Source organism: Cariama cristata, unplaced genomic scaffold, assembly GCF_000690535.1.
Source record: "Cariama cristata isolate BGI_N322 unplaced genomic scaffold, ASM69053v1 scaffold37748, whole genome shotgun sequence".
Lineage (NCBI taxonomy): Eukaryota > Metazoa > Chordata > Aves > Cariamiformes > Cariamidae > Cariama > Cariama cristata.
In genome coordinates this window covers 7,289-32,329 of record NW_009631265.1, presented here as the reverse complement: position 1 = coordinate 32,329, position 25,041 = coordinate 7,289, and the positions used below count along the sequence as shown (strand labels likewise).

At 36.6% G+C, this 25,041-nt stretch overlaps 2 protein-coding genes across 2 annotated transcripts in view; one reads left to right on the top strand and one right to left on the bottom strand.

Moving 5' to 3' along the window:
* The window catches only part of FAM150B (family with sequence similarity 150, member B), a 5,491-nt gene extending 2,270 nt beyond the window's left edge, over positions 1–3,221 (top strand). The window contains 3 exon segments of the mRNA XM_009705885.1: positions 565–618; positions 731–811; positions 3,157–3,221. Coding sequence (XP_009704187.1) covers positions 565–618; positions 731–811; positions 3,157–3,221 — 200 coding nt within the window.
* Positions 3,222–15,278: 12,057 nt separating this feature from the next.
* On the bottom strand, positions 15,279–23,920 carry ACP1 (acid phosphatase 1, soluble). The gene is made up of 5 exons (XM_009705884.1): positions 23,837–23,920; positions 23,612–23,725; positions 18,992–19,053; positions 16,533–16,638; positions 15,279–15,640 (listed from the first exon to the last, which is right to left on the bottom strand). The coding sequence occupies exons 2-5, from the start codon at positions 23,651–23,653 to the stop codon at positions 15,563–15,565; spliced, it is 288 nt and encodes a 95-aa protein (XP_009704186.1). The 5' UTR covers positions 23,654–23,725; positions 23,837–23,920; the 3' UTR covers positions 15,279–15,562.
* Positions 23,921–25,041: the final 1,121 nt, after the last annotated feature.

Sequence of the window (25,041 nt, the reverse complement as noted above, 5' to 3'; positions counted from 1 at the left end):
TGATTTGTTTGTGGTGCCAGGGGGGGGGGGGGAAGATTCCTGTAAGTAGATCAGTCCAGTCTCATGATTACAGCAGGACAGTGCTTGTACAGACATACCTGTGACAAAAGAGTGGATACATTTGCATAGGAGAATTAGAAGACACAAAACCAAACTTGAATATATCTTTGGGTCTTTACCACTAGCAGAATATGCTATTTCTGAGCAACCATGAACTAAAATTTCTGGAAGAATTTAAATCTAGGTGAACTTGATACCATAACTGATAGAGAGCTAAAATCTGACTCTTAGTTAATCGTCATCATCGTTAATGACTGCACACCTAACAGACATTACTTGTTTCATCATCACAGTGTGTTTCACCGTGCATTTTACAGTGGCTTCTTATGTAAAGCAAATGCTTGCAATTTGGCCGACTGCATGCAAAGGATTTTTGACCTCTGTGCATCTCTCAAGACATAGTGGTGATGTTTGCTGGGCAGAGTTTACTCCCTGTCCTCATACTACGCTTGGCAAGCGTAGTTCCAGTGCAGCAGAGTGACTATTCTTTTTTCTCTCCATCAGAAATAGTTCCCAGAGATCTGAGGATGAAAGACAAGTTCTTAAAGCATTTAACAGGTATGTTTTAATTTTCCATTGGCAGCCATCATTTCATGTACATACCCATAAGCTGCACTACTCTTCCTGTGAGCTGTGCTGATTCATAACTTATTTTTTCTTTATATTTCAGGTCCACTGTACTTTAGCCCAAAATGTAGTAAACACTTTCATCGGCTTTATCACAATACAAGGGACTGCACCATCCCAGCATGTAAGTGCCAAAACCGGAGACTTTCATAAAAGAACAGAAAACTCTAAAATTTAATAGCTCTATGAGGTACCAGTAGTGATGCAATGTTAGAATACGTTCCTTGCAATGAAGAAATTGGAGTGCTCTAAAATGTCCTGAGTACACTTTACAGCGTTGCTAGAACAGCATCAGCATTACAGCGAGGAAAATGGAAACACAACTTTTTTCACTGCAAACACACCACGTAGAATGGCTGTAAACACGGCTTCCTCAGGTACTGATGCATGTGCCTCTCTGGTTCCAAACCAAAGGCGTTTCTTTTCATAGGAACGCAGGACTCCTCTCGCAAAGCTCTCATATTTAATTTCTAGTGCTGCAAATTCAAGAGAGGATCAGAAATCCAGGTGGGGCTATTTCCTTTTCATTGATTGTTTATGTAGAACATGTTTTATAAACATTATGGACGTTTTATCATTTTATCATGTATGACTGTTCATCCACCAATCTACCGGTGATGTCGACAGTGAATCTTTGCAACCCTTGTCTTCAGTGAATGAAAAAAGTAGAACTTCCTAAGGCCTGGCAGCACAGAGAATTAAAAAAAAAAACAAAACCCAAACATTGACATTTGTCAGTGAGATGTGACTCCAGATTCATACTGAGGTGGACCTGTTGAGTAAGCAGATGCTATTTTAGCACAGCCTCTTCAGAATGGAAGCACACTTTATTTTACTTGTCTGAGGTCCACCAGTTGGGTCAGTAGCAGAGCTGGGAATAGAAACAAGCGTTATAGATTCCAAGTTTCAAGTATTAATAAATATTTCAGCCCAATGTATTTTAAAGGCATATTTGGTAAGAACTGTAGACTTTTTCCCTATTTGTAAGGCTTCAGATTAGGAGTACCTTGGAAAGACAAGGATTTATTGATAATGGCTAACCAGATCACGTTCCGTTTACATGGATGGAGATGGAAGTTGTTCATAACTAGTTGGTTTTGAACAAGCAAACAGCCATATTACTTTTTTCATGAGGATCACAACACAAACATCATTTGACTCAGCACTAATGAGTACTCCAGGCTGTGAAGCTAAAAACTAGTTGGTCTTAAAAGTCTGAATTAGCGTTTTCCTCCTGACAGGTGCCATACCCACCAACATAATGGCTGGATAATGGAGGATAATTTGTATGAATGGCAATTATAGTGTATCTATGCTGTGAGTTAGGGATTGTTAACATGGCATCTCTAGGAAACATTAGCTGCAGTTACTCATTAATGAAATAATGCTTAATGCAAATCAACATCAGTCACCGGACTGGACTGACTAGCATCTCCTTAAAAGTAGCTTTCTTCTAGGAAAATGAGGTAAACAGCCTGCTTTAATTCTTCATGCACAGTATGATGTTACTTTTTGATAATATCCTGATTTCAGGTAATACTGTTCATTCTGTGTAGAAATTCAAAGGCCAAACAACAAAGACATTAAAAGCATCTGTGATGCTGCAACACGGCGGTAGCCAGTACAAAAAAGCATTTTGTCAGCAAACCTTCTAGTACTTTGTACAGCATAGTAGCATTGGCACCTAAAAAGTAATTTACGCTGCTGTCTGTCCATAACCAACTTTCACAATATTTGCTTTCAGTTTGCCATGTTAAAGAAAAAAAAAATCTGATTAATTTTTTAGTTTTGCATTGGTTCTGCCTCTTATCATGAATGCATCAAAAAGTAGAAGGTAACTAGAATAAGAACCACTAAAAATAGGACTGCTGTGGAAAAAAACAATTTTACTAGTTTTAAGATGAAACTGGATACAGTTATGAATGAATCTGTATGATGTGGTGACCTACTCAGTTTGGACTTCACATTCCTATGGCTAGGAGATGTTATTTGTCTAATTTAACAGTTTTCCCAAGACAAAAATTTATTGGAGAGTTGCATTACTTAATACTAAGTTGATAGACTTGCTCACTGAGAGCTGGATCTCAAAGATGGATGAGCACTACTTATTCTTCCTCTAGTATGGAAATACTACAGTCCCATGTTTAGATCCCACATTTAAACACAAACACAGATGCAGAAATTTTCATACGTACATACACTTGGAAGGCCTCCAAGCACATTGATGCTATTTGTTTATAGACAGTAGATACGCAGAAGTGAGTTGCATAGTTACACGTGCCATTAGACAGGGCTTTCAGTTACGCAATTTTTACACGCTCCATTTCTAAGTCTAAGGAGATGTTGTTGCAAACTCAGGTGTTCATTGAACTTTATTATGACAATAATTTACACACTGTTCACAATTTTGATTTTTAAAGGCAAAATCGGTTACTTTAATTATCTATTTATGCTCTTTTTTCATGACAGACTATAAAAGATGTGCCAGGCTTCTTACTCGGTTGGCAGTAAGCCCGATGTGCATGGAAGGATAAAGGTAAGCTTTTCCGTACCAGTCATGACATTCTACTGCATAGCAAAGCAGTGGATTTTGTGTTGCACACATGAAAATTCATGGGAGTCTAATAACCATTGTCCTTTGGCTAAGGTGCTGCCCTTTCAGAGTACTTGAAGTAATTGGCTTAATCTGGCAAATATTGGCAATAAATAACGGGTACCCTCTGCTGGAAGTCATTATATAGAAGTCCATGTGCATCACCTGTGAATTATTCAAGGCAGCATACAGTTAGCAGATAGTGAATTTGTTGTTATAGAACAAAACACAACAGCTGTCGCTTATTTTTCAAGAGTTGACTCAGTACATGATTGCCTGTATTGGCAGCAGCAGCCCTTTTGTGTGTGCAGCTGTAGATCTATGGTGTACATTTTAGTACGAGTTAATATATACATAGCTATACACATGAAAGCTTTATAAATGCAGATAGGTTGCAGGTGCTTTTATAGTAATTCAATTAAAATGCATTATTAGTAGCATTGATAAACTAACTTTAAGCTACTTGGATTTCTTGGGATTTTCATTGTGTTCACCTTTCATGTCTACGGGTTTATTCCTTCCCTTTTTGACTAGATGTACCTCCAGTTCCTACAAACACTTGAGGACTATGACCATGCACCAAAATAAGACCAAAAGCCAACCAACCAACCAACCAACCAAAAACGTACTCCTAAGCTATCTGTATTTCTAGAAAACTGACACACAATACAAAAGGACTAATTTACATTCTGTCCTCAACCTTTGCCTGAGACAAAAATGTGACCTCTGACAAAGGGATATGTAATAACCCATATGGATTTGTCAGTAACAAATGCTGTCAAACCAAGATATTTTAATTCTCTGACAAAATACACATCTTGGGGAGAGAGTCAGTGAGAAAAAGCGATAAATGTTAAGCATCTTAGTTTATTTTTTTAAAGCATCGACACTGTTTTGCATGGCATTCTCCCAAGCAAGCTAGGGAAATATGATCTAGACAAATATAAAAATGGCTGGAAAAAAAATACCAACAAGTTATTAGTGCTTCACTGTCAAACTGGAAAAAAGTATTGAGCAGTCACACAGCTTCATTAGGGGTATGGTATTGTTCAATATTTTGATTAATAACTTGGGTGACAGAAGACAGTGTATTTATGGATGACAGTAGTGTAGAAGCAACCATGATAATGCACAGTCTTGAAACAGAAAATAATCTTGGAAAATTAGCTGAATAGTCTAAAACCAGGATAAAATTTAAAGGGAAGAGCAGAATTATGAAGTCATGCATGAGTAATTAACTGCAGAAATACACAGCAAGTTGTGAACAGCTAGACAGATAGTTCTGTAGAAAACATAGGGGTTGTCATGGATCACAAACTAAGCATGTCAACTGTGTCACACTTGAAAAAAAAGACAAACATCACACTGGAATTTATAAATAGCAACATTGTTTATAAAACACCTGAAATAATCACTGTTGCTGGAATACTGTATTTAATTAAGGACACCACAAAGACATATGGGTTCTTCTTGTAAGAGTCCAAAGAACAGCAACATGGATGACCAAAGACCTAGAAAACTCAGTTTACAGGAACAGCTAAAAGGAATTGGGATTATTTAATCTAAAGAAAAGACAACTGCAGGAAAACATGATGGAGCTATTCCGTTTCATTAAATGTGGGTACAAGCCATGCTCTCTATCCAGTGTGGATAAATAAGACATAATTTGTTTAACTTTGCAACAAGAGAGGATTCCAGCTAGACGTTAGAAAAGACTTTCCTAGTGGCAAGGGCAGAGGTAACATATTAAATCATTAGATGAAATTCAGCATCCTGACTTAACGCTAAACTCCTCAACATTTAAGTATTTTCTGCCTGACTTCCTAAAATAAACCTAAACTAGCCCAGCTTCAGTGCAGAATGCTTATAATGCCCGGTAACTGTCACATTACTTGTTGTCTTCATTTGAAACATGCAGCCATGGAGAGGAATACATTGTGCGTTCCAGCATGGAATAAGGACATATAGTATCAGGACAAATAAAAGATAGCAAATAGGTAAATCCTTTGATCTAGCTAGGAGAAATGCCAGGGATTCAACCTGTTAATTGTAAAATCCAGAAAGCAAGGAACAAATTAGTTATTATATAATGATAGTCACCTGCAAAAGATGGGCGACTAATGTTATCACCAATACTAATAACCAGATACAGCAGAGTAGGGAATTCTTTTCTCTTTCCTTAGAAAGTTTCATCTGTATCTTTACATCCTAGCATGTAAACACAGACTCATAATATGAAGGAAGAGTAACTAAAGTAGTTCACATCTCAAGCTGGGAGTCTGTTTAAAAAAAGTCCGTCTCATACTGCCAAACAACTCCTTTGCTCAACTAGCAGGTGTGTTTCAGTGTGAGTAACAAGCCTCCACTTTGGTTATTCTCCATAGACGCAAATCAGTAGTAGTATCAGCACTCTTAAGCAACCTCTATGAGTAGAAAGGAAGGCTTTTCTCTACCACATATGCCTCGACATCCACAGGTGTCCCCATAAAATTAAGCATCCTTCCTCCTCAAAGCTTTTGCACTGCATCAGTTCAGTTTGTGTGGGTAAGACATCCCCTCTCACGGGAAAGCATAATGCAGGCTTTATTTGTTTTCATCATTTCATGAGCTGAGCTGTAGAAAAATGAGTTCTTTTTGTAGTTTTCCATTTATCAAATCATCCTTTTTCTCCACAAAGTATATAGTTATCATCAGTCCAAAATGTTTTCAAGAAGTTGCAAAGTTTTGAACATAGTACCACTTAATACATAGCAAGACAAGATTTCGGAGCCGTTTCTTGCTTAAGATGTCTCTCTAGTGTACAAAGAATTTATTTCTAGTCTGGCAATAGGTAAACACTTCTGGTTTCTGCCACAAGGCTACTAGTTAGTGTCAGTTCTAAAGCTCAGACTAACTCCTGAATATTAGGTAACAAAAATTTCTGATGTGATACTACTCCACAAAGGACTAAATTCACGAACAGAATTTGACCGTTTATATTAATTGTAATGACATTTAAAAAAAAACCTTTTTAAATTCCTGTATTATAAACTGCTAAAATAACACATTCTTTATTATCCACACCTACATTTTTTTTCCCCCCAACAAATTAGATTTCCTGTTTTGGTCAGTATCTAGGTTGGGCTATAGATGCCTTATTGCTTTTTGATACTCTGGCAAACTAGTATTTTTGATGCATTTTTCAGATCCATGGACATCTGTCCATGTTTAGAGATCAGTCTGGGGGAAGAAAAAGAAAACAAAGAGGATAGCTGTGTTTTTTATTTGTACTTAAAATGCATTTTGAACTATCATAGTTTTAAAGCACACATGATGTTGAAACTCAGTGCTAAGATCAAACAAGGAAATAGGATGCGAAAACAGGAATTAGGCATCCATTACTGTCACAATACGTACCTAAAGGGGTGTCTGTGTGATACGTTGGTCTTATGGAGCCTTCACTTTTTCTCATTTATCTTACACGTACGTAACTGGGCTCCAGCTTCTCTTTTTTTAGAGCGTACGTTCACATTTTGCCTGTCCCACAGATAGAAGCGATGCAGGGACCCAGTAACAGCCCTTTTACTTGTTGAGATTGCACGAGTGAAGCCCGAGCAGCATATTTGTGTTACCACATCACTCAGGAGCCCTTGTTTTGGTTTTTTTTTCCCATCAGCAACGCAGGCCATGTTCCCTGGTTGCCACCAGCACCGTCTCTGACCAGTTTTATTCTGTAACACCTTCTTGTGTTCAACGCAGCTACGCTAGAGTCCTGTCCTTGATGCTCTTTTTTGTTCTGTTCTTCAGCCTCATTTTTCTCCCAGTTTCCCAACAGTTCCCATACTGCATGCTTGCTTTGCTCCACCCCATGCAGATACATTCCTTATGTTGTCCATATCGGCAGCAGGTAAGAAATGTCAGGAACAAGATTCCTTAAGTCTTCACCCAAAGTTCCCAATTCAGATCTCATGGATTTCCTGTGACAGATGGTGATGAATCTGAAAATGAAAATCTGGTCTCTTTGACAGCGTTTGTCACAATCACTTTGGCTACAGTCAGACAGATTTTACCGCTTTTATGTGAAAGCTGCAGGTGCTACTGTTGGTGCCCTCCCTTTTCCATTACCTGTTCTTTCAGTGTTTGCTAGAGACCAACACTGATCTCATAATGTAAGCTTAAACCCTCCCGGTACCATGAGGAGTAGTTCAAGGACTAAGGACTGCATTATCACGTACGATTACATACTTCCGTTTTGAAGATTTCTTCTAATTACTGTTGTACTGAGGAGTATTTATCTATTTTAAACTTTTTAAAGTTGCTACAGTTATTTCAAATGAACAGCATAAAACTGACACAAACAGTTTTACACTAGTAAATACAAGTCTAGTGCAAGTAGTAGGAATCTTGGGCTAAGCAGAGAAAACGAGCTTTATGTACTATAAAAAGTGTATGAAAAAAAAAAATCTACCAGTTGCTTGTTTCCTAGAGAAGAAGATATAACTAACAAGATTTAAAGGAAAAGCAATAGATACAGTATTTCTTGCTTAAAAGTACACGATAGGGCAAAAATAAATATTTATACATATGAAGGCTGAAGATTCTTTATAAAATTTCTAGTAAGCTAAAGCACACTGATAACTGAAATTTCCTTTAGAACTTGGAAAAATCTGTGTAAACTCCTCAAGATATATTGACCATACTGGTAATATATATTAAAAAGGCTGAAAATGCAAGATAAACTTGGAAACTTTACCTACATAAAGAGAAAACTGAGACACCGCACTAATACCCTGTTCCTGTATACCATATTATATATCCATTATTTCAAATTATTCTTAAACCAAAGTAGTATTTGGGCTCTTAAGTTTTGCTTGAAGTGTTTTGTAACAATGGCAACAACAGCCCTTAATTGCTTTCTCTCTTAGAGTTTCTTATTCAAACTGACATTGAGTGCACTCAGGAAATGTCAGACACTTTCATTTCATAGAAGTGAAGGTGGAATTAAGGTGTGGGGGTTGCATATTATGTAGTGAAGGCAGACCCTTTTTTTCTAGAAGGTATAGCTTGATCCATCCCATACAACTTCCCGTGACACGTTCAATCACCTCTGCTTAGTTCCCAGGTAACTAATTTGAGACTTTTATCAGAACTATTGCTTTGAATTAACTAGGCAGCCAGTGCGCACGGTTACTAGGGTGGCACAGTCCAAATTTGAGGCAACTCTGATTTTCCCTTCCTATGGGATCTCTGTGGCTAGCACCAGAGCTTTATCACCGTCAATGCATGGATCTCTGTGACCTGATGCTCACGTTAGAGCAGACTTCCACCTGGCTGTTTGCACTCGGGCAAGGAATTTTTTGATGTTAGCACGTGGAGGTTCTGCTACAAAATCCTACTGGCACAGGATTTTAAAGTTTATATTGATATTTAAAACACTAAATTCTTCTCTTACATAGGTTAGCTTTCTCTGACAGAGTTTATCATCATGCACAGACAATGACCAGAACCAAATTTGGAGAGCTGTAATATGCTTTTACAATAGCTTTCATTTCTGCTTTTTAAAATTGGAACAATTGTATCGTTTGGTTGGTTTCAGCTAATATTATATTGCTGGCTGGGTTTGGCTTTTGGTTGTTTTGTTTTGTTTTTTCCCCTCTTTTTTTGCATTAGCAAAGGGGAACTAAGAATTGAATGAAACGGGAGAAAGGAGTTGTATAGCTACCTATGTTCTCAACAGAGACTGTAGTCTAATAGTATTCAGCATCTCCACTGAGACTACCTGCCATCCTTCAGCTAAATTGCAGTCTAATTTTCCTAGACTGATGCATATAACATAGACTATGTGAAATAAATAAATTTTAAAAAGGCACAACAACAAATTGATTAATGCTAAAAATGTGGGGCCTTTACAAGGGTGTCTGGAAAGGCCAGGGATTTAGAAAACTGTCATTTAGCTGAGCACTGGGAATCTGAGACCCACAGCTTTGATCAGATGTCCCATTCAAAAGCAGGTAGAGATGAGATGACAAATGAGCATCCCATCCACTTCCAGTTTTTCACTCTCAGTGAGCTGCATATTCTCCTTAGTATTAATAATGAAAAAAACTATTTATTAAATTCTCAGTGTTTAACTTGTCAGTTGTACCACACACTGATCAAACCAAAAGCATACTAATTTGTTTTTAAAGATCACTTTTAAATATCTTGGCTTAAATAGGGGACAGTAGGGGCATACATACAGAAAATAAGCTAGATGAAAATGGAAGACAAGGAAAATTTATGTCAGCTTCCCCGCTAAGAAAGGATATTTAAAAAAAAGTATTTCTCCTATCTGCAAAGGCAGAAAAAACCTAAATTACATTAAGCTTTTCTGTAACATTATTACATTTCCTAATAGCTTTAAAAAAACTGCACAACTAAATATGTTTAAATACTACTAATAAGGATTTCTGTATGCACCAATAGCTTGATTTCCAATGGATTATGTCAACTATGAATGACTTTGCATTCAAATGATTCTATTACAAATTATACTTAAGCAGTAGAAAATGTAGAGAAACTCAAAATATCAAGAGAATTCATACCGATCATGGGAAAGATAGCTACTTATTTTCAGACAGACAGTATGAAAGTTTTAACTGTGAAAAGAAATGACATCAGCAGAACTGTAGTATCAGAGAACCACTGGTTTTTTATCTCCCACATGGACTTTTGGCACCTGCACAAGCTGCAGCTGAATCCGTTCCCATGTAAGAGCGGTGTCTTTCACTCCTGCAGTTCCTGTTGGCTAATACGTCACAGTGCATTTTTTACTTCGAAATAAGGGCATTAACAGGCTGTCTCAGGAACACCTGAAACCGGGTAGGCAGACTTCCAGCGTGCAATGGTCACCCGTCTAGAAAACGTGGTTGCAGAAAACAAACTCAGAAGTTACTGGAGAGAGGATGGATTTCTGGATATGTATACACAGAGATGGTCACGTTACATTTTCTCTGAAGGCTTAAAGGTGTGGGGGAAAAGGGTTGTGGAAACTTTCACTGCTCAACCTTTGAATTAACATTTCTAGAGTATATACAATATACATACATAAGCAATGTGGAAACCTCCAATTTTGTGTCAGTGATTTTGGTATCAGCATCATAGCCATGGTTTTGATGTCATTCCAAGAAACTATTCTGGGAAGAGGTAACACAACGGGCAGCAAATTGAACCACTGCAACTCCTACTCAGTTTGTGTTGCCTCAGTGTGTGCAGGTCCCAGAGGCTATATTTATATCACCAAATCTCAGAAAGTTACTTGTATTTGTTTCTTGTTTATATGAGTCCAAATTTCTTTACTGATGGGCCCAATGAAACATCAAATCCTTCCTAGATCCTTCAAACCTTACCTTGAGAGATTTATATTACTGGACATCGTATCAACAGCTTCCTGACACCAAGACATTAAGACAGAAATTTGCAATCTCTTAATGCTATCCTTGAGGTTTAGTCACTTTAGGAACACTCAGAGGAGCAGGCTAAACATAACTATGAGCACATTTTTAACGGGTAGAACTATTTTCCAAATTTGTCTACCTAAAAAGAACCAGCATAAAAAGGGACACTTTCTAAAATTTCAGCTTTGATTAACAAACAAAACAGTAATTTAGCAGTCAGGCTGCTATGAACTAAACTGAGCTAAATCAGAAAGGCACTACTGGGTCTTAAAGTTATTATTGAATTCTCCACTTCTATGTACTATTTTCAGTATGATGAATACATTCTTAAACACATGTATGTGAGAATAAAAATGATGAAAGGCAATCTTTTTCTTTCTTTTAATCCACCAGATGTTATTACCATGAAAAGAAACACCAAGAACCAAGAGAAGTGCCTTGGAAACCAACAGGGAAATAGAACTTACTACCTTTATAACATACTCCATTGTGAACAAGAGATTTATTTTTGCAGATTGACAGACTACTTCCCATAATTCTTTTAACATGCATTTTCTATGTCGTCAACAGTTTGCAGATTGACATTCTTTACAGTAGCATAACTGCCAGTAGCACTTAAGGCTCCATACTTAAAAACACACTTTACAACTGATGTGTAATGCTGCCAAAAATTACATAAACACAAATATTTCACCAAGAAAATTCATGTTCTATTGCTTAAATCTACAATTTTAAGGAATGTTTGTTTGTATATCTAGAACTACTAAAGATCTGCTCCACAGTGGTTGTGGTCACTTGATATCCTTTGTGCTGATGCAATTTTTTAAAAGTTTGGTTAAAACAGACTTGCATTGGGGTCACATTGTACCCTAGGAGTACAAATTGCATGACAAATGGGAACGTAATTCCAAGTAGTCATATTTTTGGGGACAGTGGAGCATGGATTTTGTACACAAACACAAGCTGCCATTAATTTACTTTATATAATAAATGTATAAAACATTCCAGCGAACGTGCAATATGTAAATACTGTAAATAACAAGCGTAAGTAATAAAGTGTTTGGTATTAAGTTGTTCTCAGTTTGCTTTCTGTTCACTGAATCCAGATAAACAAGCTATCTTCCAGTAGCTACTATCATTTATCCACAATTAAACCTCTTTCCAGTAAGAGTTCACTAGAGTAAGAAAGGAAGGTACACCCACCTCAGAGAAGTCCAGCAATTTGGACTTCATCTCTATGGATTTGTAAGGACGGACAGATCTGTGTGTTCCAGTCCTGTAAAATGCCACGAGCACAAGGCTCCTCCAATTCTCTACAGCATTATAAATTTGGATCTTTTTAATGACAAATGGTTGGTTTGGGTTTTTTGTTTGTTTTTTTTTTAAAAAAAAAAATTCTGCAGTCTGTTCATGATACTGCAAGGCAATATAATCAGAAAATGTCCAATAAATCATTTTAGTATCGTAAAATTTTTAAGGAGTCAGTGAACACTTACTCAAGAAGCCTTGATACACATTTCCTTTTCTTCCTTAAATCAAGTATTAATTGTCATAATAAAATGGCTCAAAGAGGAAGAAAGTTTTTATGTTTGATCTGCAGATGAACCTCACGTACTTTTATCTTAATACAGGCATTTAGCTTCCATTTTATCCTCAATTCAAACCACAAAATGTAAGAACAAACCAAGCACACCCCTCCCCACCCTGAGAAATAGCTAGGAGCTGGGATTGTTGAAATTAACACTTAAGAGCCTTCAGCATCTAGCTCCTTAGAAGAAAAAAGAAAAAAAAAATGGCAGAACTACAAAATCCCATCCTAGAACATGGCTGTATTTAGTAAGGGAGAAGTACATATTTTTTTATTTGCTTTCAGTGATCACTAAATGCTAAAGTTTCATTTCTCAACAGAAACCATGCATACTGAAAAACTAGTAGTTAAGGGAATCTACGGCTGCAGGATTTACTTAGCTGCTTTTCTGCTGTAAACGTGTGGGTGGAACTCTGTGCTTCTTTGTGGTTCCACTGACTGAAATCACATCACAGCGTATTACTTAACCGGATTTAAATTAGTATAAATCTTTCTTTTTGTAGTAAATCCGGTTAAATAAAAACTTTCTAGAAAATTTCCTTGTAAAAGGAAAATAGTAATTTATTTAATTATTTAATAGATGAATAGAAATAAATTAATCCCATGGAAGTTTTCTCTAGATTTAGCGGAAGTCATCATACTTTGACAGAAGATACAACTATACTATAGCAGATTTTAAAAATTTAGTCTTAGGTATAACCTTACGACCTAAACTAAAACAAGCCGCGGTGGGGGAGAGGGGGAAGGAGGAGTCAGTTCTGTATTTTTTCATTCAACATTACATTTTTCATGAGTGGTATTTTAAACCTGTAAGAGCTTAGTGATCTGTATGATACGCAACTGTGTATTAATCCTATGTTCACTTGTTTCTCTTGGAACCCAAATAACGGTACTGTGCAACTGTCCTTCCTGAAGGCTATTCCTGGTTTGTACTCCTGTACTCTACAAATTATTGTAAAATACCATGGTGCTCTCCTTCCCCTCCTCCAAAAGAAACCCATTAAGGATAAAATCAATCAGCTTTTTCCTCCTAGTAGAGCTAGTGAATTATTTAGCCAATAGATTACTTGCTGAAATATACCTCAAGGCTGAAACTTTTAAAATCTGAAATGAATTTAACACAAATAGTTTTGACTTAGTATCACTTTACAGGAAGACTGCTAAGCCTAGTGAAGGTAAACAACCATACCCTTTTATCTCCTTTCTGTTACCCCAGCAGCTCAAAGAGAAAGATTTAAGACTTTGAAATCTTAACTTTAGTATGTTTGAAACTATAGTTTTACTCAGTCATGAATGGGAAAGCACAAGCCACCATGTTCTCAATCTTCTGAGTTATTTCACTTTCACGGGAATATTTTAAATGGTCATTCTGGCAGAGAATAACATTAGATTACGCCTAAATACTTCCACTTCTGAGGTTAGTGCATAAAACCACATTTAAGATGGTTTGTCCCTAACTGCCCATCATTTTCCCTCATTTATTTTGTGTCAAAGCATTCATAAAAGAAATGGAAAATAATTTTTTTCCCCGAGTCAGTGCTTGATCTCACCTGAAATATTTTATATATATATTACTCTTTGTCCATGAAGTGAAACATCTATTAACTTGCAAATGCCTAGCTTGTTCTTTAAAAGTCAAAACTACTGCTAATGCAGTAATGCAAAAAGAACCTGATTTCTGTATTTAAGTGTTCCACCTACCACTTGCCTTTTTTGTAAGGAGGTTAAGTTTTATGTCTGATTGAAATTTTAACACAAAAGACAAACCTCACTAACACAAACACAGCTGTTCTACAGCAAGAGTCCCAGGAAACTTAATCCCCACTGTGCAGGCTGCAGCACACGCACAGTGACACTAGGATTCCTCCCTCCCCAGGAATAACAGGGTCCTCTATCGAAAAAATGCATCCCTCTGCCTGAAAGGAGAGTGGGTGACAAATACAGAGGCTACTCTACTACTTTGGAAGGCAGACAGAGGCAAAACAAGGCTAAATAAACACGAAAGCAAGGTTTACAGATCCAGTTTTACAGATCACGTGGTAATGCTAGTTCATACCAATCGTTGTATTATTCAAAATAGGGAAGTTATCATGGTATCAGTTACATGACTGATCTCAGCACATTTCTGTTTCTAAGGCAGAAATGAAAGGTGATGTTCAGACAAACAGGCATGGATTTTTACAAAGCATTCAATTTTTGCCCAAGAGCAGAACTTTCCACTTTCTGGTCTTCTGTTAATTTTGTATTATATTACAGATAGACTGTCTTCAGGTTGAACTATACACTCAGAGAACACTTCTGACAGGCTATCCATTCTCCTGAGTAAATCTGAAAATACTGTCTGACACTCACAGGTCAGGAACTGGGATTATAGCAAATTTCTCACTGATTATATTGCATGGATTTGAGTATTTTACTCCTATGAGATACAAAATGTACATTTCACATTTAGGCTTTTAAGCTGACCTGTTCTGTCCTCAACTTAAATGCTATGGTACATGTACTTCTATCAGTGTGCTAGGAATTGACCACAAGACCAAAGGAAGACTAGCCAGAGAAGTCCTATTAATATCAACCACTATTTCTGAACTGAGCTCATCTTAATTAGTATAAAAATGTCCTAGAACAAAAATTATTTCTTCTTTGAATAACTGAGCATTTAAGCAGATTAAAAAAAAACAAAACAAAACAAAACATTTTCGCAGGATCCTGACGACACACACAGAGGTTTTGCTTGCTTAAGCTTTGAAATAGTGCTAAGAAGAATGTCTGTCGGGGGGCAGGCAGTTCTTTTAGTCTAGCAGGCTCAATGTGACACAGCTTCAGTCCAAAGGCTGTCTAATGATACAAGGATGACACGCCTAAGTTATCTTACATGAACTATTATCTCACAGACTCCCAGTGACAGTTTATTTCAATTAACTCACTAAGGGCACAATGCGAAGACCTCAGTTTAGTTAGTATAGCATATAAAGAAGCAAGACGTTACTTTTTCAGTGCTTTTGAGAAAGCACTGGAAGAGTTTACAGATAAATTTATTCCGAATGACATACTTTATTACTACATTGATATGTGACAAAACGGTGGATCATCTAATCCAATTAAAACTTCTCTATATTTTTTAATTACAATGACAGAAAAGCTAAAATATAAAATTAAACTGAAAAAATTTTGAACCTACTGAGGCATAATTTTGCAATTTAAATACATCAATCAAGTAAACCTTACATATTTCAGGAGAAGCTAATTATTTTCTTTCAGAAATAAAATGATGACGCATTAATGAGATTTCTCCAAAAATGCTTTACAGCACCTAACACACTGCTCGTAAACAGTTTCAAAGTCCTTTTCATTCCCCTAGAAAAGAACAGAGGGAAAAGAATGTAAGAATAGCAACACTGGCTCAAACAAAAAAATTTCGCAAACTAGTTGTCAGTAATGGCAAATAACTGACATTAGGGAAGAATGAGAACAGTACAAATACTTGGTGATAGTTTTACATATTTCTCCCTAATTTGAACTATTTGCAGCTCAGGAATTTCCACAGCCAAACACTGCGACTTTGTACTCAACAGTCCTGGATGAACTTTCCTTTACAGATTTCTTCCATTCACTTTTTGAGCTCTTGTCTTTTTTCTTTTTTTTATTATTATTTTAAACATTCACAGTAACCTGTTGAGTTTTGCAGTTTAATGAAGCACTGTGTGGAAAAAAAAACCCCACGTCTTTTTGTTTTGAACCCACTTCCCACTAATGCCATTTAATATTCTCTACTTCCTGGGTAATGAATAGCAATTCCTTCTTCACCTTCTCCGATGATACCAAGATTTTATAGAACCCTACTGCATCTTCATCCACTTCCTAAACAGAAGAATCTTAATCTACTTGGTTGCTCTTGGCTGATATTATTCAACTTCTTAGACCATCTCTGTCCATGTCTTTGTCTCTCTCTTTCCTGATTACATCCTCTTTGCAAGAAGGCTGATCAACCAGGGCTTCACCCAATACTGAAAATATAGGTGCACTGCAGTATTTAAATTTATGTAACTGTTATAAGCATAAAGACATGTTTTCCTTTCCAATCCCAATAATTTATAGTTTTGTTAAGTAATTTTAAAAATAGATGTCTACACTTAGTTTTTTATAACATCGGATTGTATGTCACCTGTCAACTGCAGGATCTGCGAAGATTATATACTATTCATATACAATTTTTAATCAAGCCACCCAAAGAATTTCTTACACATACATAGTATGGATCTTCAATAATAAGTTGTTTCTGCGGATCGTAACTTCCAAGTAGTTCAATTTTGGCCTTGCAGTCTTTAACTTGGTTGCTTTTCCTTTTCAGATCTCTATAAAAGAGAAAACAAAATTTTCCCATGAATTTTTCTTCAGATTTTTTTTGGCATCAGCATGAGATGCTCATGACCATTTCTAGAGAACACAGGAAAATAATACACATCTGGACTCAGTCAATTCTGTGGACTCTCTATGCTGCTGCTTGCTTTCATTTGTTTCTTGTTGTGTGGGGTTTTTTTTAATTGAGTATAGAGGACATATACACAAACTTAATTGAGAGCATAAACAAGCATCAGGCACTTAGACCTAAGGCTTAACAGAACTTTGTAACAGTAAGCTCATCAACTTCATCGTCAAATCAATCATTAGTACTTTCAGCATCCACCTTTAGCTTGTATTGAACAAAAATAATTGAAATTATCCAGATGTTTTTCCAGAAGTGTGAGTAAGCCTCTCCAATCTGTTCAAAACCAGTGTTTTCAATTGGTATGCTGCAAGTTCTCTCAATACTACCTCTAACTCATGTGAAGTCCTACTACATTCAGGTAACAGAAAACGGTAAATCGGTGAGCAAGACGTGTCTTCCCTTTGAAATACTGTAAAATTCCATCAGTTGTCACATCCTCTTTCTTCTACATTGCCTCCCATTGATAAAACATACTAGTTTTGAGACTGTATTTTCCTCATCCTCCTTTGGGCTGTTCACCAGCCCAAATGCAGTTAAAATGTACCTCTCATCATCTTCACATTAAAAGCAGCTCAGTACTGTTATTTTCACAATGCTGAACAGCCAGAACATATTAAACTCTTTTAATATTACACACCTCCATCCCAAATCATCATTTTACCTACCCAGCATGACAAAAAAGCAAAAAAACCCTGTAAATACTTAGTCACAAGCATAATCAGTTTTAAGAAATTAAAATCTAATTAATTAATTAATTCCGGTTAAGAAATTAATTTCAGATAGTTTAGAAATAGTAGTGAGACCACATAACTGTTTTTCCTTGAAGAAAAATCAGGACTTCTCTATCAACTAAGAAGTTATTGCTTGAATTTACAGATTTTCAATAAATTCTCTAGCCTTTTATTATTAAAAAAAAGTCTAAGCATTTCCTTCAAGGCTTTTGGCATACCACTTAATGAACAGGAGAGGGCCAGGTGTCTCTGATACTAAGGAAAAGGGATGTCCCAAATCTTCCTTTTCTGATATGACAGGCACTCCATCAACACCTGGAATCAGCTTGCCCTCCTAGTGCTACGAATAGGCATTCCCAGGGAAAATGGTTGAACTGGGTGCAAGTTTAAAGTGAAACTTAAGTGTAGCAGTAACAATATCACTATTATAGTTGCGATGTTTCTTCTGCTCTACAGCTCATATCACATAAATTGTTAATATAGAAATGAAGTTTCCATTTAAGAATTCAAGTGAAAATAGAAGTAAGCCTAGTCACGTCTTTGCCTGACACGCTGCGATCAAGCCAAGTGTTACACACCCGTCATACATGCAGGCTGTGTAAGGGAGGTCATTCAACACATTCTAGAAAATTCAACATAATTATACATATTTCAGCTAAGTGGTGCTGCTTCTAAAAGTCTTTATGTGCTTTTATTTGGTTTTATTTGGTTTATTTGGTTTTATTTGGGGGTTGTTTTGTTATTGGTTGTGGTGTTTCGGGTTTTCATTTTGTTTTGTTTTTTGTTTTTAAACTAACTTTATAGTGGTCCTTACAAGCACTTTGACACTTGTAGTTTATTAAAGCTCAGCCCCTTAACCCCAATCATCAATATGTACGCAATTAAGCTGAAATTTTGCTAATGATATCCACATTTTCACAGTAGGCAGCTACTTCACATAATCTTTCTAAAGCATAAATTGTCTCAAAGACGCATTTAATTAGAACATGGCTAACAGTAAGAAAGAAGATTTCCCCCAGCTAGCAACCTTACTTATTTCAGAGCTCACTCTATTTCTATTAAAAAAGAAAAAAAACTCTACACCATATTTAATCCCTTCCAAGTTTCCACAGTGTCTTTTAGATCCCATGCAACTAGAAAAACAGATCACTTCAATCAAGACAGTATATCCTCATCCTTAACTATACAGGCATCAGCTGCACATCTGTAGCACAAAGCATACTAAATTAAATGTCCTTAATCCTTGAGTGGCATGTATCACACAAATAAACCATTGAGTTCTAGCTCATTAAACTTATTAGAAGTGAAGAATCCAGCTATTAGGATATCATTCACACACATACATATGGAAACACACCACACCACTCCTCCCCCCCAAAAAACCCAAGACAAGCTAAGCAGTAAAACATGACATCTGTCTTCAAAGTGACTTACAAGACATCACTACAAGTAAGCCACAGGAATTTGTTCCATTTCTTCATACATTACCTTAGATTGCTCTCATCCATACAAAGTATGTAATCAAAGGTCTGGAAATCATCTTTTGTAACCTAGAATTAAAAATAGGTGCTTTAGCCTACAAACTGTGTTTGATTTATAAAAAAGGGGGAAAAAAGTATTTTCAAATTTTGCAGCTCTGATTTATTAAAAGAGACAGGTGGAAAGAATAAAACTGTGTATCTTCAACAACTTTTACAATAACTTTAGGCATTTTAAATGTACACTGCCACGATTATTTATCCATTTCTCCAAGTTTTTCACAAAAAAAACCCAAGTTAGCTATTTTACCAATACTTTTCTCATGCATCAACTTAGAGCATCATTACAAGTGACATTTCTAATGCTTTCCAATTACTGAAACTAAAGCAGGTTTCCAGTTGTGGAAACCATGCAATACAAATGTAGACAAATTACTTTCTTGATAGGAAAACAAAAATGTAGGTAACCTGGAATCAGTTGCAATACTTCCAATCCAGAAATTTGTCACTACAGAGAAAAAGATATCAAGTGAAATTCAGAGCTGAAGTATGATGGTATGAGTTACAATCTCTTAAAAACAAATGCATTCACAATATTTTAGGCCATGCTATGATGTGAAAAAATCTGGGATCTATTGTACATCTTCCTACCATCATACCATCTGTTCTTTTTCTTTCCTGCAGGTTACTGACTCCTAAACATGAGATCCGAGTTCACAGTCAGGTAGGCAAACATTGCAGATAAACCACTAACTTAAGTACTACTGTTATCTGTATTGGAATAAGGATGGCTACAGATTTTTACCAGTATAATTGTATTTTAGTTTACATTTAAGCCTTAGCTCAGAGCAGAATCTTCCCAGATCATGCCCACAATGCACAGTATACTAGTATAAGATATCTGAACTAAGTGTCCATAATGAGGATGAATAAAATCTATAGTGAGTTCACATTAAGACTGTATTTCACACACAGTCCTACGTGTAGCATCATAAGCAAGAAACTTGGAAGTTTGTTCAGTACAGGTTTTTCTTGCAGGCTTCTCTGGGAAGGATGGGCTAGAGAAGTGACAAAGCAAGTGAACAGACAAAAAGGCAAAACACATTATAAGTCAGAGTTTTAACTTCTAAAAATTATTTACATATTTAAAGTTTTAGATGGCAAAACACCCACTTATTTTTTGTGCAAACAGCAAATAGATACTGATTAATCTCCCATAACAGGGAGTAAGAAAAGACGTACAGAAATTATCACCAGACTAAAACCATAAATGAAACATTCCACACAAGGAGAACTGAAGGGGTGATGTGTGGGAAGGGAGCATTTGAAAAGAAAGGGTTAATGGTGGAAACTAATGCAGACTTGTTTATTCTCAGTGTAAAAATATTTGCTGTATTCATGTAGTGCCTTTGACCTACAAAAATATTTTTGCAGTGGAAATAGCTCTGTTTTCCTGGCAACTCTAAGCAGTACTTCTACAAGCTGCTTCTGATTGCACTGCACAGCTAAACACTGGCCCCTATGAAAATACGTGGGCATAGATTTCTTCCTAGTACAGACCTATGTAAGAATAAAATAAAAAACAAGTGAAAAGGAAAAACACACCTGCTACGCTTCCCACACTCTCTGTATACTTGAGAACTTGACAGGTATTACCCTATGAACCAGCACTAATACAGTTGCAAATGCAGCTCTAAAAACAAGGTTACTGGTTGGCTTGTCCTCTTAAGCCCTACAGTAGTATCAGATACAAAAAGTTTAATTGAGCAAACTGCAGTGAACTGAAGATATTCCTCAAAACTATGAAAACTGGTATTTTGGGGGAAGAAATTGAGGACATAAAAATTTAGGTACATTTTGAGAAGAGCACTGGAGAGCTCAAGTAGTCAACTTTGGATGGAACCACACAGACAACAGTAACTTCACATTAAAAACATGCACATAACAATTATTAAAGACCATCAATGGAGGAATATACCATCGTTCCTATTCATTTGTTAAACACTTCCCTTTGTTTACAGAAGGGAAATCTCCTTCTCTCTGTCTTAGCAACCAAAGAGAGGCAGAAGTTCTCAAATTTATCCAGTTGTGAAACAGTGTTTAATACAACCTTCCTCTAATCTCAATTTCATATTTAAGGCAAGTGCACGTTATGAGTCATACAGAAATCAATTTTGGCCTCAGCATGAATAAAAGTGAAACTGATTAATACCTATCTGTTTTGCCCATGAAAACTAACAGCTTAGAGAATTTCAACAGGTGCATAAACATACAGCAACCTACCACCAACTAAAATTGGAACAAACTCTTTGGTTTTTATATAAATATATACATTTATTTTTATAATTCACTTTTGACTTAAAATTCACTTAAACAATCACTGTATATGATGCTAGGATGTAACCAATTTAACATTCTCTCTTACATAAATCATTCTTGTAGCATTTATGTCAGTTTTGAATAAAAAAAGATACAACCCATGATTATCATAATTATGCACAAAATTACATGAAAGAAAGTGCTTTTCACTGGGTGGGTAACAGTTTTCCACAGGAGTGAAGATGGTAATTGCATGAGGTACTCATCTTATGACAGTATTTCGAAGGCAACAGAAGATAAATCCCTCCTCTCTATTTCTGCAGCTTCTGTATTAAATCTTTCTTAATCTGTTCTGAAACAAGTCACACACAAAATTCTATCCTTGAGTTTCTCTCTAATAGTGAAACAAATACTTGTACTAACCTGACCGCTCTGAAAAGTCCTATTCTACACCGTTGAGTCCCACTCTTTCTAGAAGTACTGCAAGACCTTATCAGGTCCACACTTTGGGAGAACCAGCAGAGATTATTTGACAGAAGTTTGAAATTGGAGTTACATCGTTAACATCAGTGCAAAATGAACAGTTACCTGTAGTTCAGGGATTTGAAAACTTTCTTTATAAATGAAACTGCTTGTACTGGGATGTTTTAGATAAATTTTCATCCTGTTAGTCTTTTATTTTATTGTCTCATTCTCGTTAATTTTCTCTCCCTGTAATATGTAACATTTAGGCTGTTCTGCTTTAAAAATCTCTTCATTTGCCAGAATGTGTAAGCAAATGTCTTCATGAAAGTGTTTTTACTCCCTTTCTGCCAAAGGAGGATATATAGATTTGTTTCAAGGCAGAGGATCAACTAGTTTTAGATGCTTTGCTTTAGTTTAACCACTCATAAACCACTCCAGTAATACCTAAGAACAGTTCTCAAGTTTCCAAGGCTTATCTTTTAAGAATACAAACATATTACACTACTGTGACCGAAACACTGACTGATTAGCTTCAGTACCATTTAGCTTGCATAATGATAAATAATGCTGTTTATAAGACTGATACATAGTAAATCCAGAACTTCTAACAGGGAAGGATTACAATAGACTTTTTCTAGTAATTATTCTAATAGCAAAACGTTGAAAATCTGAAACGAAGTTGTGCTCAATCCTGTTTGTCTTATATAAGAGATTAGCATCAGGAGAGGTCAGCAGAGGGCAACTGACTAATTGAGAGAATTTATTTCAAAAAGTTAAAAAACTAAACATGTAGTCTTTGAAAGTGAAGAAAGTAAATATGACCTCAGTAAGGTCTAGTAAAATTCTGAAGGGAACAGAAATGGAAGATAATAACAAGACTACTTGATCTTTTTGTCAGTACAAGAACTAGTGGTATAAACTCAAGCTAAGTAAAGGTCAGGTCCTAGAGGAATATCTTATATCCAGAGAATAGTTAACTGAAGTAAGTTATGTGCATTTATTTGAGCATCTGAATGATTTAAATAGATGCAGACATATTTATTTCTGATCTGTCTGGAAGGCAGCATGGAAATACACATTCTTTTGTTAATGAAAACTGAGACGAGTTTTAGTAAAACTTACAAGTGACAAACCTGTCTTTGACTTAAGAATGCTTCAAGGGTATGTTTTCCTCTGAAGTTACCACCAACTGTGCTACCTACTAATCTTGGGTTTGAGTGCCTGCGTTCTAATTTAGCACTCTAGATTTTTTTTAAAAGACCTTCATGCAAGAGCAAAAGCTTTTTGTGATGAGTGAAAGGGTATTCTACTTCTTTCTGGACCTGCTAAATAAAAATACAATTCTTTCCCGGAAGAAGCATCACAGATGACTAGAGTAAGTCCATTTTTAAAAAGTATTTAAAAAATGTTTCAGAAAAATGCCCAAAATACTACACATTTGAAGGTAGGATCTTTCTATAATGCTTCCTAGTTATACTTCCAATGAAGCTTAGTAACATGCAACTCACTAACCTCAACTAGAAGAGTTAAGCCACTTTGGAGCCCTTTGAAAAGCTGCACACAGTATTTATTACTTGATGCTTAACCATGCATTGGTCAAATGACTTCTGTGATTGTAATGACTGGGGCTAAACAAAGCATGGGTATGAACAAGAAAGAAAATATACTCTCTTCTACCTGCCGTGCTTTATGTGCTGTCTCAATGCCATGATTTCTTAGACATTTTAAAGCCCTTGCATCTGGGGAGCGCCCCACGTTCCAGTCTGAAACAGCAGCACTGTCTGTCATCCACTGTAACAACAAAACAAATACATACACATATTTAAAGAAAATTAAAGTACGGTACCTGCCTGGCAATATGATTCATGGTAATGCCATGCTTCTTCATGCAAGTCTGTCCTCGATAGTCAGGAGGGCTTCCTATTTCATAGGTAGATGTCGCTGCACTGTCTATCCTCCACTACAGAAAAACAAATTTACATTTTTATGTTTCCTTTCTCACTCCTTGTATTTCTACTAACTGGCTACCAGACAGTTATTTCTTAGGCAGGAACAGAAATAAATAGCTTACCTTATTTTCAATTTTTTCATCAGTTACAAGTTTTCTAAAAACTGCTTCAGCTATTGGAGAGCGACAAATGTTTCCTATAGAAACAGGAGATTAAAGTGAAATTCCAGATGATTAAAAACAAAAAAACCCACAATAATTCTGTGAATTTATCAGCACAGATCAGACTAAAGATTTCTATTTACTCAGGTAAAATGCAGATTGCTTATGTTACTATAACTGAAGAGATTCTGCAAGGGTGGAAACACAGAGTCCCATACCTGGCTTGAGGCAATTTCCAGTATCAATAAAGACTGCAGGATGAAGGGATTGAGAGAAGCCTGGCGAGGAGGACTTGGGAATACCAGTGGGTGAAAAACTGGATATGACCCAGCAATGTGCGCTCACAGCCCAGAAAGCCAACCGTACCCTGGGCTGCATCCCAAGCAGCGTGACCAGCACGTTGAGGGAGGGGATTCTGCCCCTCTGCTCCACTCTGGTGAGACCCCCCTGCAGTGCTGCCTTCAGCTCTGGGGTCCTCAGCACAGGAAGGGCATGGACCTGTTGGAGCGAGTCCAGAGAAGGGACACAAAGATGATCTGAGGGCTGGGGCACCTCTGAGTGAGAAATGAGTTGTGCAGCCCGGAGAAGAAGGACTGGGGAGATCTTATTGTGGCCTTTCTATATATTAAGCTGTAGAGATAGGACAAGGAGCAACGGTTTTAAACTGAAAAAGGGTAGATTTACATTGGGCAGAAGGAAGAAATTTTTTTACGATGAGGGTGGTGAGGCAGTGGCAGAGGTTGCCCGGAGAAGTTGTAGATGCCCCATCCCTGGAAGTGTTCAAGGCCAGGCTGGATCGGACTTTGAGCAACCTGGTCAAGTGAAAGATGTCCCTGCCCATGGCAGAGGGGGTGGACGAATTACCTCTGAAGGTCCCTTCCTACTCAAATCTTTCTATGATTCTATACTATCCATCAACCTCTTGAAATGCGGTATTATATGAAAAGATATCTTATTCAAATAAATAGAAGGAACATTGTGTAAGCACATTGCTCTTTTCTCCTCCACAAAGTATCCATGTCCACAGAAGACCAGGCAAAATTACGGAATTTAAATGGCAGCAAATCATCTTTACCTTCAAATCTTCCTATACACTGGCAAATTTCAACTAATGCTTTACTGGAGAATCATGACTATTTGCCTGAAGCATTTGCATTACTACCTAC

Bases quoted from the DNA above. Each gene is read 5' to 3' on its own strand.
- ACP1 (XM_009705884.1), bottom strand. From the start codon at position 23,653: ATGAAGAAGCATGGCATTACCATGAATCATATTGCCAGGCAG. The intron at 19,054-23,611 runs GTACCGTACTTT...TTTTAATTCTAG, and splicing joins TGAATCATATTGCCAGGCAG to GTTACAAAAGATGATTTCCA. The intron at 15,641-16,532 runs GTATGTGTAAGA...GTTCTTTTCTAG, and splicing joins TTATTGAAGATCCATACTAT to GGGAATGAAAAGGACTTTGA.